Source organism: Barbus barbus (assembly GCF_936440315.1).
Source record: "Barbus barbus genome assembly, chromosome: 24".
Taxonomy (NCBI): domain Eukaryota; kingdom Metazoa; phylum Chordata; class Actinopteri; order Cypriniformes; family Cyprinidae; genus Barbus; species Barbus barbus.
In genome coordinates this window covers 26,436,351-26,449,449 of record NC_136752.1, presented here as the reverse complement: position 1 = coordinate 26,449,449, position 13,099 = coordinate 26,436,351, and the positions used below count along the sequence as shown (strand labels likewise).

Genomic DNA, 13,099 nt, shown 5'->3' with positions numbered 1-13,099 from the left:
GTTTTTTATACATATTTTAAATATTTCGCCATCGTGGACAACTTATTTGTCAGTGACCGTTAATTTAAATAATATTTGAAGTCTACCTATTTTTCAATTTTTGTTTTACTGTGTATTTTAATTTTGTGTATTTTTTCTTTTAAAATAATATATAAATGTTATTTATGAATGTAGTTTCACTCCTCCGGTCCGCCAGGGTGCGCTACTGCGCTATCTCTCTCACACGAACACTCGTGATATCTGCTGTCAAACGTGATGAGATTCAGATATTTAGTGTTTAAATAAATGGTCGAGAGTGAGAAGATGAGCCCGGAGCTGTGTTTATATCTCTAAATCATGAGAATAAAGAGGAATAACGTGACGGCGAGTTAGAGAAACGCAGATAGCGGAGGATACGGTCGGTAAACGATGAGCTGGCTCGGCAGGAGCGCAGTGATCGGTCTCGGTGTCGGTGTGACGATCAGCACCGGCCTGATCGCATTATTGATCATTAAAGAAGCTTTCAGGAGGAGAAACCGCCGCCGCCTGCTGCTACACAAAACGAGCTCCGCGTTACAGAACGAAATCGGTATGAACCAAAACACACCACATACTGTACATCATCTGTTTATCGTGTGTATGACACTGATGTGTGTGTGTGTGTGTGTGTTCAGTAGACGCTGCGGTGAGCGGGTTGTCTCCTGAGCAGCAGGTGGAACTGAGGAAGACTCTGGATGAGGTGATGAAGAGCGTGTCCAGTCTGAGGAATGAGATCGCAGAGCTACGGGAGGGTCTGAGGGACATCAGCACCACCATCGCTGAAGATGTCAAGTGGGTCAACTCTTTCTTCTCATCTGATTCTTACGGTGACCGGATGCTGCTCGGTTTAACTCGTCATATGTAATGGTCACGCGACATGTAAACAAACCTGCGTGTCCACAGCAACGTGGAGATATCAGAAATAGGAATTATTAATACATTTTATTTTGAGTTAAGAATGAGACATTGTGACATTAAGACATATTATGATGTTATATTATATTATACACAATCTATAGACAACATTTGAATGCTGTTATTATCAGTATATGTTTAAAGAATATTTAACAACATAATATAGACCTGCAAGAAAACATTTAATGCATCTATTAAATCTTATTTTTATTTAATATTTTGTAAATATTATTATTAGTTATATTCAGAGTTTGGGTGGTAACTGATTACATAATCAGATTCCAAAACTTAAGTACTTGTAATTAAATTAAATTACATTTTATAATACTCGTAATCAGACTTCAGTTACTTTTTTATGGATTACATGATTATATATTATTCAATACATTTTTCATAATTGATTTGTTTCTCCCTAATTCCTTCTTCTGTTAAATTTTCCTTTCAAAACCCCCCAAAAAACTAAACAACATTAATTACATCTTTATAATTAATCTTAATGTTATAGCCTATTAATGACTAATCAAACTGAAATTAAATGTTATAGCTTAATATTCATGATAAATTCCCTAAAATATGGAGTCAAAGCTTTATTGACATGATTGTTAAGCATTTACAGTATTTACAAAACATAAATGGGAATGTAATTATTAAAATAGATAACAGAGATGGTTAATTGGGTAAAGAGATACATAAAATGAAGGGGGAAATTAAATATGTACAAAAATCTTTACATTGTGCAGAATTGAATGTTATATAATATAGGCATGAATAATAAATTATAATAAAGCTGTGCATTAATGCCGCACTGTCTTCATGTTTTTATAATTATTAATAATCCCCATTTTTAATAAAGTTGTTGTTTTGGACATGCAGGTTTATTTACACATTAAACTCATGGCTATGAGAAAAGGATGTTGTTCCCTCCTCATACGACCTCAAGGCCATGATTTGAGATGAATATGATCACAAGGTGGTCCGAACATCACCGTATATTATCTCTCTTGTCTCACCCAAACCTCTTAGGCATCTCTGTCAGCTCAGTCTCATCTGAGTTTTCTTCACCTCATCTGCCTCTGTTGTCTCTGTCCTTCCAGGAAGACTCTGGAGGAGAGTCAGAGATCGCGGCGGCGGCGTACGCTCATGCCGAGGGAACGCTCTGAATCCATGAGCTCCAGCTCCATTTACTTCACCGCCAGCGCCGGGGTGGTCAGTCTCTGTGACGACAGCGAGGTCGGGTAAGTCTTGTGTGGCAGGATGCCGTGTATCTCTTGAGGCTGTGTTCGTTTCAGCAGTTCAGCTCTTCACAGGTACTCCACGGCCTATTCCAACGCTGAGTCCGACTACACGGATCGCGAGACGGATAAAGATGGTGAGGACGACGGGAGGGACTCTGAGGAGGAGAGCTGCGCCACAGTGCTCACGCTGAGACAGGACGATTCACAGGCTGAGGAAGAGGATGATGAAGATGCCGGGCTGATGGTGGGCTGTTTAGCAGACATTCCCAGCCCTGAACTCGCCCTCCTGCTCTCCCAGTGTGATCTGCTGCACGCAGGGGATTCTGGGAAAAAAGCAGAGGGCTTCCAGCTGCTGATGGAGAACAGACCACTGGTGAGATATTTAATGATAACTGATGAGATGTATGAAAAAATGTTTTTTGATAATATTCAGAGTAAAAGCATTGCTTGTATTCCGCAAGGATGCATGAAATTGATTAAAAGTGACAGTAAAGGCAATTACATGTTTAAAAATATTTCTATTTCAAATAAATACTGTTCTTTTTAACTTTCGATTCATTAAAAATATTAAGATGCACAACTGTTTTCAACATTGATAATAAAAAGAAATGTTTCTCGAGCAGCAAATCAGCATATTAGAATGATTTCTGAAGGATCATGTTGACATTTTAAAATATATTTAAATAGAAAACTTATTTCAAATTGTAATTACTGTATTTTTAATCAAATAAGTGCATCCTTGGTGAGCAGAAGAGACTTTTTAAATATATAAAAATCTTATCAGTGATAAAATAGTGTTTGTTTGTGTATGTGTGGTCAGTATGCTGATAACGTGGAGTTTATATGGCGACTGGCTCGCGCCTACGGCGACATGTGTGAGACGGCAGACAACAGAGAAGAAAAGAGAAACTACGCTGAGCAAGGTGAGGAAATATCTACGGAAGCCCGTTTCCGCCACTGAATGAAAAATAAAAAAAGGTTATTGCGACTTTTCTGGCTTTTGTGTGATATAAACTCACAATTCTGACTTTTTTTCTCGCAGTTCTGACTTTTTTTCTCAGAATTGTGAGATAAGTCCAGTTTTGAGGGGGGAAAAAAGACATTCTACATGCTACATAAAGACATGAAACACAGCTTATAATGTACTGTACCTGCACTGACCTTTGACCTTTTGACACTGAAGGTCATTATGAGGCAGAGGCAGCGCTGACGAGGAATGGACTGAGCGCTGATTGTCACAAGTGGTATGAAAACACCACACAATCATTCATCATTACTGTATGAAATGAGTTTTAATGTATGTGGATAATATGTCTGCACTCTCAGGTTTGCCATCCTCGCACGCTTGTCTTCACAGTACGACAGCATTCACGGAAAACTGAAAAGCGGTCGAGTACTGAAGGTGAGCCTGTGAGTCTTTATGTCAGTATTGCAGATGAACCTGAGTGTCTTCTTTCGTGAGTCGTGTGTTTAATGACTGTGTTTGTTCTGGATGTACCGACAGGAGCATTTGGACCGAGCTTTGGCTCAACGTGATGATGATCCCATCTGTTTCTATCTGCTCGGCCGCTGGTGTTTAGAGGTCAGATCTGGCTGCTAAAACAAAGCCAACAGTCTCCGTAATAATTCATAGTGCCTGCTAATCCTCCCTGGACAAAAAGTCAATAGGATTTTAGATTATTGCAGAAAATAAGCTCGGTTACTAACAAAAGTGTTTTGTTCATCAAAGTAATCTTCGCAACTGAACACCACTTTTTTGAATTTTGAAGCCCAAATAAAGTCAACGGATGTTTATCTGTAAGGGCTTGTCACAGTACACATTTTTTAACCCTCTGATGCTCTTCGGCTATTTTTGACCAACAAAAATTTACGTTTTGTTTTTTAGAATTGTTTATTTCATTGGAACGGTACTAAACTTGGTACTGGTTTTGGCATTTGCTATGTAAACACAGAAAAAAAATCATGGACAAGATTCAAAACGGTTAAATGGCCCTGAAAAAAAAACTAGTCCAAAAATGACTGCATTGTAAATTAATGGGAAACAATTGAATCTAGTGGATAGGTTTGGTACTCTGTCTAAACAAAATCTTACTGAACTTTTCTGAGATATCACTCTCAAATTTGGAACACAACTTGTTTAGATTTATGGCTTTGATTTCCTCTCAGTTTTAGAGTAAAACGCGTTTCAGAAAATATGTATTTCATATCAAAATTGAAAGTTTAAACCTCTAACTTTTTAAACTTTTTTTTCACTTAAGCAAGAATCTACCACGTGCCTTCTTTAAAAAGAGATCAAACTCAAAATTTATTACAGTTTAACTTGGAAATTTAATTTTCAGGTCTATGCTCAAAAAGCGGTTTAACATGTAAACATGGATCATAAATATAATTTAGTACTATAAAATCCCATAAAAATACAAAATATTATATAAAACAATTATTGAAGCAAAATATAGTACATTAATTTCACTGAAGTAAAAAAAGTTCTGTCATTATTGACTGGGACATGAGAAGCACCAGAGGGTTAAAGCAGCTTTACAGAAAATCATGATGTTTATAATGTCTTAATATATCCATGCCTTATAGTCACCTTTAGCAGATTAAAGCTAGGCAAATAATATACAGGTACATCTCAAAAAATTTGAATATCATGAAAAAGGTCAATATTTTTTGTCACTCATTTCAGAACTCATTTCATTCCAGTGAAACTCATATAGGTTTATTACACATAGAGTGAAATATTTCAAGCCATACTTTTCAAGGCTTCTGAAAAGTATGTTCATTTCTATGCACTCAATACTTGGTTGGGCCTCCTTTTGCATGAATTACTGCATCAATGCGGCGTGGCATGGAGGCAATCAGCCTGGGGCACTGCTCAGGTGTAATTGAAGCCCAGGTTGCTTTGATAGCGGCCTTCAGGTCATCTGCATTGTTGGGTCTGGTGTCTCTCATCTTCCTCTTGACAATACCCCATAGATTCTCCATGGGGTTCAGGTCAGGCAAGTTTGCTGGCCAATCAAGCACAGTAACACCATGGTCATAGAACCAGCTTTTGGTACTTTTGGCAGTGTGGGCAGGTGCCAAGTCCTGCTGGAAAATGAAATCAGCATCTCCATAAAGCTTGTCAGCAGGAGGAAGCAAGTTAATCGCTGATGTTAACAAATGACCCATAATATCTGTGGGATGCACATGTGTGTGTGTGTGTGTGTTGAAGGTGAGCTCTCTGGGTTGGTTGGAGAGGAAAACTGCTGCCACGCTTTATGAAACTCCTCCCACATCCTCACTGAATGAAGCTCTGGAGAACTTCCTCAAGGTAACAACGAGTCTTGTGTACACCTACAACTGAGAAGACTCATTAAACTCATGCTAATGTTTCTGATTTGTCTGATCTCTAGGCAGAGGAGTTAAATCCAGGCTTCTCCAAAACAGTTCGCCTTTATATCGCCAAGGTAATGTACTGTCTATAATGGGTTTATTCTTCGAGATGTGTCATTCTGCACAGCTCTACACGTGCATTTGCTGCTGCCCTAAAGCAATTCGCCCTTTCGTCCAAGTAGGGCTTCCTGCAGCCCACAACATCCAGGGGGCGTGGTTGGATCCTTATCTAGGGGGTGGAGATGGGTAGGTTTAGGTATATGTAAGTAAGGTGGGAGGAGTTGGATCTGGATCCAACCACGCCCCCTGGATCTTGTGGGCTGCAGGAAGCCCTACTTGGACGAAAGGGCGAATTGCTTTAGGGCAGCAGCAAATGCACGTGTAGAGCTGTATTTATGACAGCGAATTCCACTCTTTTAACTGTAGGGGACTCCAAAGTCCCAAAAATACACAAAACAATGGTTTTGCCTGCAGTGCGAAGGAACTGTTTACAGAAAAGTTATTATTCTGCTCCTTTTAAAACATCTTATTGGAAAACGATGCATTGTATCCTTTTGTTTAGTGTCATAAGGAGCTAGGAAACGTGTCAGAGGCCAGAAATTGGGTCCAGTTAGCTCTGAGCACACCAGCCCGAGCAAATGAGGTAAACGTGTTATTCATATTCAGTTTGAGTATTGCTGATTTTAAGTTTTGTGTCTCAGATGAATTTTGTTTCTTCAGGATTCTGACAGCACAGCTTTACAGGTGGAGCTGAAGGCTTTGATTGACAGCACAACTGACCAATCTAGAAGCAGTATGAATAATTAGGGTGGAGTCTAAAGCTAACTGTAATCTAATCTTTATACATTTTACCTGGTATGTGCGCTATTTATTTATCGTTGTTTGCATATATGCATTGTTAAAACATTTTCAGTAATCTCAAAAACTTCTAAATATTATATATTAAAATTGTGTACTATTGTTCACATCTCCTTCACAAAACACTGCATTTTATTCCTTACAAAAGATGAAGGTAACAGATCATTCCTAATTTTTTATATTTAAACATGCTGTGAAATTAAGCATTTAATTGTTTAATCGATTACAAAATGACGGATGTTTGATTTAGTTTTGACATGATGTGAATTCCTGAAATATGACAATAAAATGGCGAGTTATCTCATATTTTGCTGTTTTTCAATGGTTTTAACTGATGGGGTCACGCAAAAAATGCACTTTAATTAGTTTAACAGATAAAACACTATGTACAAGAAAAAGGTTCAGTACAGACAAAAACAAATATAACAAATAGTATAGAGAAGGCTGACAATACAGTAAAGAGCAAATAATTACACCAGCTCAAATCACTCAGATCCATCAATCTTCATATATGCAAATAAACCATGAATTTCACTCTGGATTCATTCTCTTTCCAAAATCTTTTCGATTAGTTCCAGACTAAATAATGTGTCCACATTTCAATCATTTTACAGGAGTCTTTTCTATGGCTGATGGTCTCATATCATCCACTCCGGTTCTGTGGCTGGTATCATTTCAGTCTTTAGCGTCACCCACTCCATCAGCATTAATGGCAAACATTGCCTCCGCCTCAGGCAAACATGGAGAGTCATAGATCTTACATATCCGCGTCTCTCCTCGACCCTTTCGCAGGTATAATCTACAAGAGAGACAGAGAATTGAGATATTATTCATCTGTAGAGTATGAGCGTATCAGTCAGCGACCATGATCATCATCCAATGCCAAGTTTTACCGAGTAGTCGAGGCGTGTGCTAGAATATTTCCTCCAATCGGCTTCTTGGGATCTGCTGAAAACATGGCCGCTCCATCCACCTGTGCTACCACCTGATTACTGATGACAACGGCTACACCAAACTACAAACCAGATTTAAAAAAACACACATTTCCATGAACTCACGTCATATATGTCATATAAGTCGAGTCACATTTTTTGCTTTATACATTACACATGCTTTACAACATACTAAAATCTTTCCAGTAATAAACAGGAAAACAACAGTAATGTTCCAAAAATGCTAAAATATTGAAACAATGACAACGGTGTCATTATTCAACTGAATTAAGATTCACAAGACAAACGGGTTACATTTTTCTAAAACCACAAAAAGGGTCACACCTTTGTTATTCGCAATAAAATAACAATTTTCTTTCATTCAGCCAGAGCTAGTTGCTAAAGTAATTTTTATTCAGTTTACCTTAAATATCATTCACCAGAAGTCCAGCATAAGTGGAAATCTTTCATTTAATACCATTTACATCTACTACATTTACTTACTATTATAATTTCATAATATGTCATTTATGTTTTAATATTTTGAAATAATGAAGCAAATAGTCAATTTAACAATACATAAAAGCCATTTTTATAAACCAATTTATGTATATGTATATGTGACCCTGGAGCACAAAACCTGTCTTAAGTCGCTGGGGTATATTTGTAGCAATAGCCAACAATACATTGTATGGGTCAAAATGATAGATTTTTCTTTTATGCCAAAAATCATTAGGATATTAAGTAAAGATCATGTTCCATGAAGATATTTTGTAAATTTCCTACTATAAATATATCAAAACTTAATTTTTGATTAGTAATATGCATTGCTAAGGACTTCATTTGAACAACTTTAAAGGCGATTTTCTCAATATTTAGATTTGTTTTGCACCCTCAGATTCCAGATTTTCAAATAGTTGTATCTCGGCCAAATATTGTCAGATCCTAACAAACCATACATCAATGGAAAGCTTATTTATTCAGCTTTCATATGATGCATAAATCTCAATTTCGAAAAATGTACCCTTATGACTGGTTTTGTGGTCCAGGGTCACATATGTATTTGTGTGTGTATGTTTCTGTATGTATATGTCTTAACAGATTCTCAACTGTTTAGCTGTGCATTTGTTGAATGAGCACAGCACTGTGCAATGTCCGAACTGACTGCACTGTATTTTATGTATAATCATTTTCTCTTAAACGTTTTAAATTCATTTTAAATCAATTTCTATATCATTTTATAATTCCTTGTTTTTATTATTATTAATTCCTTGTTTTTATTGCTGTGATTATTATTTTTAATGACTATTTCACTTTCTTTTATGTAAAGCACTTTGAATTACCACTGTGTATAAAATGTGCTACATAAATAAACTTGTGTGTGTGTGTGTATATATATATATATATATATATATATATATATATATATATATAGCGCCATTTGACAGTTTACAAATAGGAGCAGTCAATGAACTTTCAACTGCATTTAATAAATGCTGCCTAAAAAAACAAAATGTAGTTACAATTTAGTCAAATTCAGGTTTCTGTCTTGTGGACTGTATGTAAATATATGTTGTGCAGCTTCAGAATAATTTAATAATATTTCATATTGAATAAGTTTTTAATAACAATAACCTAGATTCTACAAGGAGTTTGTAAACTTCTGAACGGCTCAGATCATAAAACAGCATGTGTGTGACGTCTCATCTTTACCTCATCAGCGAGACGGAGCAGCATGCGTAGAAACCGCCCCAGATGGCCCTGACGGGCGGACAGCTCTCCCCGGCCAGAGTAATCTGTCCTGTACAGTGCAGTAGCGCTATCTACTATCAGCAGAGCGTATCTGGACAGAGATGGAGGATATTTCAACACATGGAGCTAATGGAGTCTGGAGTTTCTGGCTGGATGTGCGTGTTACCTGGACTCAGTCATCATAGCGGAGGCCTGATACAGCAGCTGTGTTTGATGGTCCGTGTTGAAGGCTCTGGCATACGCCACGTTATCCAGCACATCGCTGCCCACCAGCCCGTACCTGACACAGCAAACACAGTTTGTTTCTGATGTTTAGCACACAACAGATATATATATTTAAAAAAATAAATCAAAAAATGTGTTTCTAAAGCGACTCTGACCTCTCAGCTACAGCCAGCAGTCTCTCTGGACGGAAAGTTCCTTCGGTGTCGATGTACATGGCTTTTCCTTCTCCACCACCCTGATCTATGGGCAGCTGAAATGCAAAGCTCATATTTTAACACTGTAAAGCTGACATGAAATAAAATCAGATGTATATACTGTACATACATAATGTTTACTATATACATGCTATGACATACGGCCAAGTATGGTGACCCATACTCAGAATTCGTGCTCTGCATTTAACCCATCCAACGTGCACACACACAGCAGTGAACACACACACACCGTGAACACACACCCGGAGCAGTGGGCAGCCATTTATGCTGCAGCGCCCGGGGAGCAGTTGGGGGTTCGGTGCCTTGCTCAAGGGCACCTCAGTCGTGGTATTGAGGGTGGAGAGAGCGCTGGAGATTCACTCCCCCCACCTACAATCCCTGCCGGCCCGAGACTCGAACCCACAACCTTTGGATTACAAGTCCGACTCTCTAACCATAACTCTCTCTAAAAAAAAAAACTCTAACTCTAATATAAATATCAGTTGTCACTCTATATCTCCCAGTAATGTTTTGGTAAGATGAGATTTAAATGCTTAGCTTTATGATCAAAACAGTTTCAAAACATATATTATAATGCAATACAATGATGATTGCGAAATGAACAAATAAACGTTCCTCAAAAGCCTGATGGACAATATTTGATACTCATATTCAACATGATTTAAAAAAAATATGATTTATGGATAATCAAATAAATCTATGGCTGCTTCAGTCTAGTAATTAGTCATCTTGAAATATAACTAACAATATAAAATATATAATTGTTTATTTTATGAAAATCTGTACATTTCACAAAGCAATTTCACAACGTTTTTATGTTTTCAAAGTCTCATGTTCACCAAGGCTGCATTTATTCTAACAAAACACAGTAAAATCAGTAATACTGTGAAATATTAGTATAATTTAAAATAACTATTTTCTATTTGAATATATTTTATAAAGGAATTTCATTCTTGTGATGTAAAGCTGAATTGTCAGCATCATTACCCCTGTCTTCAGTGTCAAATGATCCTTCAGAAATCATTTTAATATGGAAATTTGCTGGTTAAGAAACATTTCTGATTATTATCAATGTTGAAAGAGTTGTGCGGCTTCATATTTCTGTAGAAACTGAATATATATATAAAATGATTTTATGAACAGAACGTTCAAAACCACAATTGAAAAATAAATATTTTTTAACATTATACACATCTTTGTCACTTTGGATCAATTTACTGTGTCCTCCTTGCTGAATTAAAGTATTCTTAAAAAATAAATAAAAAAGTTTAACCTGGCAGGTAACGGCCAGTGTGTGACACAGCTGCGTCTTTCCTGTGCGAAACTCGCCGAACATCTCAGTGATGGATCCCGTCTCGATTCCTCCTGCACAACACAGACACACAAAGATTCAGTCAGGAGATTATAGCACATTATTATCTGACAGACAGTTCAGTGTCGCACCCTGCAGGAGTTTATCAAGCTCTTTGGATCCCGTGGAGATCTGGATGATCTCAGCTCTGCGCTGGTGGAACTCAGTCGCTGTGGTGAAGCCCATGGGAACCATCTTAGCTGCCTCCGTCTGTTAGTTAAAGAATTAAAAGTTGGCTCACGTCACTAACACACAGAATCAGTGATGGCAATGGTGACCGTTGTCTCACCAGGATCTTATCGGCTTTGGCTTCGCTGATTCCTTTGATGTTCAGCAGCTCTTTCTTGGGCGCGTACGTTACAGCCTCCACGGTGTGAAAACCACCATCCTCCAGCTTCTTGATGTCGCTGCTGCTGATGCCACATTGCTGCCGAGAGATTTATACAACATCAGCAGCATGAAAAGACATTCAATGAGTGTTTGTGTTTATATCTGAAGCAGCAGTCATACCTCCAGACGTGAAACCGGTTGTGGCCCGAAATTTTCTTCCTCCTCAACTTCTGCCTCCACCTCCACCCGGGACGCATTCCTCATAGCCATATTTACTGCTTCATAACATGACACACTATCAGCTTAACAATCTATGTGAAAAACTGCTGGAAACATTTGGGTCGCACTGTTTGTTTACATCTAAACCAAACACTTAACGTGCATAGCTCTAAACGAATGCATTTAGTAAAAACACTAAATTAGGATTCACAACACTAAACTATAGAAATATAGTTTAGTAGTTCACACTATGATTGACAATTATTGATTTAATGACTTTTCCCAGAGGTCTGTAACCATTAACGTTAGATTAGGATTTACAAATAAACCCCAAAATAATAATAACTGAACAAAATATGATATTATACATGTCTGGACATGTAGCAAGGTATAATGAGAAACATCAAAGTATAGTATTAATACATTAACAACCCTTAAGTCGATATAATACCACAGTATTTTGATATACAGCAGAGTATTCCAAAGAATACCGTGGTATTATTAAAAGTACCATGGTATTCCAATCGGACACAGTGTTTTCTAAGCATCAAAAGGACAATCGGCAAATGAAGTAAACAAAACAACAACTATTTATGAGTCAATTGCTAATAATGTGGGATATTAATTTATTAATCAGTCTGATAATGTGTTAGAAAACCGCAGAAAAAACACAAACAAACATCCTATCGAGCTCTAATCGTCACAGACACACAATGTAAAGGCCTCAAACATGTTCTCACACTAAAAACCATATAAATGTGTCAATACACTCATGTAGAAGTGCAAATATTTAATTGATTAAATCTTTAAGATGGTGATTATTGTTTAGTCACTCACCCGCTCAGCTGCAGCTCCTCAGTCTGAACTCAACTTTCCCGCGTGCCGCTGTCAGGAGCCACGTCACGGACGTCATGACGACATCACGTCATTGACCTTTCATAACGTCATAATCAGCATTTGTTTTTATTTTTGGACTTTATTTTTAAAAATATATTTGAAAGCTGATATGTGAGGACATTTAAAATAGCCCCCCTTTGCATAACACCATATTTAAATCTAACAATCAATATAAATTCAATTTGAATACAATGAATGGGATTCATGCTGCATTGCAAGCTTCAAAACGAATCCAAAACACACCAAACATATCATAAAAGTAGCCAACTGGCTAACAACAGGCACAGTTCTCAAAATTATGCAACCAATTTGTTTAGTGAATGGACCAAATTTTAAGCGATTACTTCATAATCCTCTCTACGGAGAAGCGATCGTCACAAAAGAATCACTGAGTCAAAATGGACAGGACTCGTTTCCCAAAGCAACTCTACGGTCGCAAGTATAGTTTAATGCAATTTAACAACCACAGTTCGCTAACGATGCTTTTGGGAAACATTCCCCAGATCTATCCAGTTTAGTGTGAACCATTCACACTGGCTTCGTTACAGTAAATAAAATAAATGATTCATTTAAAAGATTGATTCAAAAGAATCATCTGTTCACGAATCAAATCATAAACTCGCCAAAGATGATCTATTCTTGAACATTTCGAATGAATAAAGACTTCAAGTTCATCTGTAAAGCACACGAAGCTATCGTTTGACTTTATAAACTTTTATTTCATGCATGATTCGTATGGATCTGTTAATTGAATGCAAAATTTGAATTAGGAGTATT

General features: G+C 37.3%; 2 protein-coding genes across 4 annotated transcripts; one reads left to right on the top strand and one right to left on the bottom strand.

Moving 5' to 3' along the window:
* The first annotated feature begins 194 nt into the window (after positions 1-194).
* On the top strand, positions 195-6,707 carry LOC306844214 (regulator of microtubule dynamics protein 3-like). 2 transcript variants are annotated; one of them, XM_079376184.1, is made up of 12 exons: positions 195-568; positions 657-810; positions 2,028-2,168; positions 2,241-2,541; positions 2,989-3,091; positions 3,352-3,412; positions 3,495-3,570; positions 3,673-3,750; positions 5,383-5,481; positions 5,564-5,617; positions 6,106-6,186; positions 6,264-6,707. In XM_079376184.1, the coding sequence occupies exons 1-12, from the start codon at positions 409-411 to the stop codon at positions 6,348-6,350; spliced, it is 1,395 nt and encodes a 464-aa protein (XP_079232310.1). In that variant the 5' UTR covers positions 195-408; the 3' UTR covers positions 6,351-6,707. The 2 variants fall into 2 exon arrangements, with proteins under 2 accessions (XP_079232310.1, XP_079232309.1); XM_079376183.1 differs by having other exon boundaries at positions 654-810.
* LOC306844215 (DNA repair protein RAD51 homolog A) lies at positions 6,514-12,322 on the bottom strand. Of its 2 annotated transcripts, none has more exons than XM_079376185.1 (10): positions 12,263-12,322; positions 11,387-11,481; positions 11,166-11,303; positions 10,969-11,086; positions 10,799-10,890; positions 9,466-9,560; positions 9,252-9,365; positions 9,047-9,176; positions 7,295-7,416; positions 6,514-7,200 (listed from the first exon to the last, which is right to left on the bottom strand). In XM_079376185.1, exons 2-10 carry the CDS (start codon positions 11,474-11,476, stop codon positions 7,077-7,079), a joined length of 1,023 nt encoding a protein of 340 aa, XP_079232311.1. In that variant the 5' UTR covers positions 11,477-11,481; positions 12,263-12,322; the 3' UTR covers positions 6,514-7,076. The 2 variants fall into 2 exon arrangements, with proteins under 2 accessions (XP_079232311.1, XP_079232312.1); XM_079376186.1 differs by having other exon boundaries at positions 6,685-7,200; positions 11,387-11,484.
* Positions 12,323-13,099: the final 777 nt, after the last annotated feature.

Excerpts from the sequence above, each read along its gene's own strand:
- LOC306844214 (XM_079376183.1), top strand. The coding sequence starts at position 409 with ATGAGCTGGCTCGGCAGGAGCGCAGTGATCGGTCTCGGTGTCGGTGTG. Across the intron at positions 3,751-5,382 it reads TCGGCCGCTGGTGTTTAGAG|GTGAGCTCTCTGGGTTGGTT; the intron begins GTCAGATCTGGC and ends TGTGTGTTGAAG. Across the intron at positions 6,187-6,263 it reads CACCAGCCCGAGCAAATGAG|GATTCTGACAGCACAGCTTT; the intron begins GTAAACGTGTTA and ends TTGTTTCTTCAG.
- LOC306844215 (XM_079376185.1), bottom strand. The coding sequence starts at position 11,476 with ATGGCTATGAGGAATGCGTCCCGGGTGGAGGTGGAGGCAGAAGTTGAG. Across the intron at positions 11,304-11,386 it reads AACCGGTTTCACGTCTGGAG|CAATGTGGCATCAGCAGCAG; the intron begins GTATGACTGCTG and ends ATCTCTCGGCAG. Across the intron at positions 9,366-9,465 it reads CTGCTGGCTGTAGCTGAGAG|GTACGGGCTGGTGGGCAGCG; the intron begins GTCAGAGTCGCT and ends TTGCTGTGTCAG.